This window comes from Silene latifolia, chromosome 3 (genome assembly GCF_048544455.1).
Source record: "Silene latifolia isolate original U9 population chromosome 3, ASM4854445v1, whole genome shotgun sequence".
In the NCBI taxonomy this organism is placed as follows: Eukaryota; Viridiplantae; Streptophyta; class Magnoliopsida; order Caryophyllales; family Caryophyllaceae; genus Silene; species Silene latifolia.
The window spans coordinates 53,162,909-53,168,416 of record NC_133528.1 but is presented as its reverse complement, the minus strand read 5'-3'; the positions used below and the strand labels follow the sequence as shown (position 1 = coordinate 53,168,416).

The following is a 5,508-nucleotide window of genomic DNA, read 5'->3' as shown; positions in this document are numbered from 1 at the left end:
TTTTCACCCTACGTTTAGCAGTTGGTTTGTTCGGTTTGCTCTTTGTACTACCTATTTCTGTTATTTCGATGCAACGGATTCATCCGCCTTTTCTCGCAACACCGCTTAGGGCAGGTCGTCTTTTCTTCTTATTACAGCCTTCCCGATTGCAAACCATGCACTTTGTTATGATAATATCATCACGAAACCTTTTGCTTGAAGATTTCCTTGATTTAAACCCACAAGCAACGGCGTCGTTTCATAAAACAAAGATCGCCGAGTCTAAGTCAATAAATGTTTTCCCAATCGCTGGTGTAAACTTTTCATCAATCCTATTTATCCATTGTTGGCTGCCACTCGGTGTGTAAGTTATAAGAGTAGTAGGTGTGGAAATAGTTGGTACTGTAGGGCTTGTTAACACAGTAGAGGTAGAAGCTTCACCGCAATTAACATTGGAATCAACAACTGAAAATTGTAGATTCACAAAATAAGCCAAAAGTGCAAGATAGGAGATTAACAAATAAAGTTCCACAATATTAGCATATAAGGTTAATAATCTATGCCACAAACCAAGTTTCAGGATCTTATAGTCTATATTTCAATAGATAACCTACTAGATACAAATAATTAGCTCTTATATTTACAAAATAAGCACTCTGATTCACAAAATAGACAATGTTAAACAATCTCTGCCACAAACCAAGCTTCATAATCTTATAGTCTATATTCACTAAATAACCTATCAAATTCACATAATTAGCTCTTATATTCACAAAATAAGTTTATCGATTCACAAAATAAGGAGAATAGCAAAACAATCTCAAAAAAATAACATCTCAAATTCATAAAAGATTGATGTTTCTTCGGTTCAATTAGTAAGTTTTGCCAAACAGAGCAACATAGGCGATTCACAAATCAAGTTTCACAATATTAGCATCTAAGTTCCTCTGTCACAAACCAAGTTTCGGGATATTAGTCTATATTTTTCAAAATAACCTCTCAGATGCACAAAATTAGCTCCTAGATTCGCAAATAAACTTCTCAGATTCACAAAACCAGACCAAAATAACGTCTCAAATTCATAAAATAGGGACAAAACAGAATACCTGTTGCACTAGCACTCTTATCAGGAGTCGCTGTAGTATCAGGAGTTAGACCTGCAACATTAGCAGGAACACTATAATAAGTAGGACGAAATTGATAAATTTTGATCAAATTCAGGATATTATAGCATACATTCACGAAATAACTTATCAGATTTACAAAATTCACTCTTAGATTCACAAAATAACCTCACATATTCACAAAATCAGGATAATAGCGAAAAAAAAGGAGATTACCTGTTTCAACAGCAATATTATCACCAGTTACTGTAATGTCTGTAATCTCCATTGAAATTGAAGCTGCAACGTCAATTTGAGCCTTATTAGCTCTTATATTAACAAATACAGTTTCACGATAATAATGTTTCAAATTAACAAAATAGTAGGAACACCATAATAAGTATGAATACAAGGACAACCATAGATAAGAAAGCATGCAATATTACTGATACAAGACAATTAAAGCATTCAATGGTGCGGACTTGTGCAAACCCTTGTTTCACAAACTGGGGTCCAAGATTCACTAACTATAGGCTGAGATTCAGAAAATAAGGCCCAATATTCAGAAAATAAGGCCCAAGATTCACAAACAAGGGTCTGAGGTTCACAAACTAGGGTCCAAGATTCACAAACTAGGGTCCAAGATTCACTAACTATAGGCTGAGATTCAGAAAATAAGGCCCAAGATTCAGAAAATAAGGCCCAAGATTCACAAACAAGGGTCTGAGGTTCACAAACTAGGGTCCAAGATTCACAAACTAGGGTCCAAGATTCACTAACTATAAGAAATAAATAAATTGCATCGATAACGTTTAACAACAGAGAGATTCGAAAAATAAGGCCCAAGATTCACTAACTATAGGTTGAGATTCACCAAATAAAATCCGAGATTCACTAAATAAAGTATCAGATTATTAGTTCAAATAATTAAAAAAAAAAAACTTGGTGAAGATTATGAATTCACTTTTAAGAAAAGGTCAGGTTGTATGTATCTAGATATTTTGTTGATTTGTTAATAACAGTTCCATTCAATCAAAAAATTTAATACATGGGTAATGTGAACAGGCACTTTTGACATTGAACAATCAAGCATTCAATCAAAAAATTTAATACATGGGTAATGTGAACATGCACTTTTTACAGTTGTGCCAAATACCAGGCCTATAAATACCTAATTTCTGAAACATAATAGTATATACCAATAACCTCTCTTCTCTCTTCTGTAAAACATTTCAAAAATCCCTCTTGCACACAATGTCTCATTTATTTGTATTTCCCTATACTTGTGTTTTGGCGAATGTTCCAGGTTATATGAATCAAAAAGGTAAGTATGTTTGTCCTGACCTCTCTAAATTGGCAGATTGTTTAATGAGCCAAGGTTATGAGATAGAGTCTTTGGTGCCTGTTATCTGCAGACAGACTTGTCATTTTATGGGAATAGTACTAATACAATTTGGCACAAATGACAATGGTCGCAAACAGGCTTTTAAGTTGCGGGAGAAGTTCGAGCAATTTGGGCGTACTAGATCCGAATGGTCGGCTACCTATTCCCGAGTTCAGGGGCCCTTTCTATGGGTAGCATCAAGGCTTGATTCACAATATTTTAGCTACACTCCAGTATGTAGAAGAGTCCCATATCCATTTAAACATGCGGGAAGATCACTCGATGCGGATGAACGCCGCACCTATAGCTATATCAATATTGCTCTATGTGCATTGCCTCGAACAAATAGGGGTGATTGATAAACTAAACAAATATCATATCTTGTTTAATTTTTCAGCTTTTCAGTTTATTTTATTTTTGAATGTTGTTGTTTTAAGTTTATTTTATTTTTGAATGTTGTCTGCGAAATTTTATGTGATGAAAAATTACAAGATTTTTAAGTTTTCTGAATATTATATTTAGCTCTTATATTCACAAAATAAGCACTCTAATTCACAAAATAGACAATGTCAAACAATTTACGCTTACGATCCAAGTTTCAGGATGTTATAGATACGCAAAATTAGCTCCTAGATTCGCAAAATAACCTCTCGATTCACAAAACCGAGCAGTCTATAATTACAAAATAACCTCTCTGATTCACAAAATTAGCTCCTAGATTTGCAAAATAACCTCTCAGATTCACAAAACCAGAACAGTTTATATTTTCAAAATATCCTCTCAGATGCACAAAATTAGCTCCTAGATTCGCAAAATAACCTCTCAGATTCACAAAACCAGAACAAAAAAACGTCTCAAATTCATAAAATAGGGACAAAACAGAATACTGTTGTAATAGCACTATTATCGAGTCGTTGCGATGTCGAGTTAGACCGCAACATCGCAGTAATACCATAATAAGTAGGGCGAAATTGATTATTTTCGATCAAATTCAGGATATTATAGCCTACATTAACGAAATAACTTCTCGTTTACGAAATAACTTATTAGATTCACAATATAACCTCACATATTCACAAAATCGGAGAATAGCAAAACGACTTCATAAAAACAAAAAAAAAACGGAGATTACCTGTTTCAACAAAGCAGATTATCACCGCTTATTGTAATGTCCGTAATCTCCATTGAAATTAAAGCTGCAACGTCAATTTTACACCGCGAATTATAATCAATTAATGAATGAATTAACAAAATCAACAAATTTTACACCGCGAATTCCGAAATTGCTCAATTGCTCAGTTTTGATCGAATTCAAACCCTAAACTAACGAAATACTTGATTTTGATCCTTATAAATTTACAAAACAGTTCGATTTTGTTCAAATTTGATCATTATATCATCAATTAATGAACGAAGTTAAGAAAATCAATTTTTCATCAAATAATATGAAATTACCTGAAATTACCTCAAATCTTCTTAGAAATCGATTAATTTGATGAATTCGCCTCTTTGATTGTCAGAATTTGATTAATATGATGAAATCGTCTCACAGATTTGATGATATTGTAGCTCTCTTTGAAATCGACGCCCAGTGTTTTTGTATAACGTGAAAGCTCATTAGTTTTGGAAGGAAAGAATTTGGGCCTTTTGTTTAGATTAGAGAGAATAAGGTATTTGGGCTTTTTTTTAGATTAGAGAGAGAAAGTGTTTTGGACCAAATGAAAAGTTTTGTGTTGACCCCTAATTTTCATCCTTGTTTTTTCAGTCCAACATTACAAAATCAGCCCATCCATGTATAATGCAAATGAGTCCAAGGTAGTAATTTGGTGAGACCGGCCGCCTCGCCATAATGAGGTGCCTCACCGGATCCGGCCTCTATATATATATATATATATATATATATATATATATATATATATATATATATATATATATATATATATATATATATATATATATATATATATATATATATATATATATATATATATATATATATATATATATATGTTCAGTACGAACTACCTTAACGTCTTTAACTGTACAAACTAGCTTCAAGCCAGTTTTTTTTTTTTTTTTTTTTTTTTTTTTTTTTCGATACACTTTATTTTTTTACCAAATATACCTCTTATTCAGATACATTTTATAACATATGTAGATACACTTTTTTAAGCACTAATTTTTTTTTTGTGTTTTAAGACTAACTCTCGAGATACATTTTATACTATTTGCAGATACACATGTCACTATTGTCAGATACACATGTCAATACTCTCAGATACGCATATCAGTACTGCCAGATACGCATATCAATAATCTCAGATACGCATATCCGTGCCAGATACACATGTCAATACTTTCAGATACACATATTGTATGTGTATCCAGTAGTATTCATATACGTATCTAGTAGTATTCATACATGTATCCACCCAAAACACAACTTCCCACCACCAGCCACCACCACTACCAACTGCCACCACCACCAACGGCCACCACTAACACCCCACTGCCGCCACAACCCACCGCCACCACCACCGTCATCGCCATCACTACACCCCACATCTCGGTCACAATTAACCGCGCCGGCGACACCATATGTCACCATAAATAATGTCGGCGTCCTCAGACATCCTCTGACCTGCTCCGATGACATCGCCGGTGACCATAGACTCGCTTAAACAATATTTCGACACACTTAAACAATCACCACCATATTTCGACACCAACAAAACCATCATTAACCCCGACAACCAACACCATTTTTTCAAGACCACCACCACGACCAACCTCCACTCACCACTCTATTATCACCACAACGCCACAATAATTGAAAGGAGACCAGATCTGGTCGAAAAAAGACAAGGAGACCAGATCTCGCCTTAATATTCACCATATTTCGATTGAATTCGGAAGCCTCTACAATCTCCGACCCATGGATTCTCAGTTATCCTCACAAATTACCTACAGAAACAAATGTAACCGTCATTTCTAATCTATGCGCCATTTCACAAAAACCACATCAGCACCGCCAAGTCCGCC

General features: G+C 34.4%; 1 protein-coding gene across 1 annotated transcript; it reads right to left on the bottom strand.

Moving 5' to 3' along the window:
* Positions 1–238: 238 nt before the first annotated feature.
* LOC141649079 (uncharacterized) lies at positions 239–5,204 on the bottom strand. Its single transcript, XM_074457779.1, has 4 exons — positions 5,108–5,204; positions 1,320–1,382; positions 1,086–1,136; positions 239–444 (listed from the first exon to the last, which is right to left on the bottom strand). The coding sequence occupies exons 1-4, from the start codon at positions 5,202–5,204 to the stop codon at positions 239–241; spliced, it is 417 nt and encodes a 138-aa protein (XP_074313880.1).
* Positions 5,205–5,508: the final 304 nt, after the last annotated feature.

Excerpts from the sequence above, each read along its gene's own strand:
- LOC141649079 (XM_074457779.1), bottom strand. The coding sequence starts at position 5,204 with ATGGTTTTGTTGGTGTCGAAATATGGTGGTGATTGTTTAAGTGTGTCG. Across the intron at positions 1,137-1,319 it reads TAATATTGCTGTTGAAACAG|GTCTAACTCCTGATACTACA; the intron begins GTAATCTCCTTT and ends CTAATGTTGCAG. Across the intron at positions 445-1,085 it reads TAAGAGTGCTAGTGCAACAG|TTGTTGATTCCAATGTTAAT; the intron begins GTATTCTGTTTT and ends TACAATTTTCAG.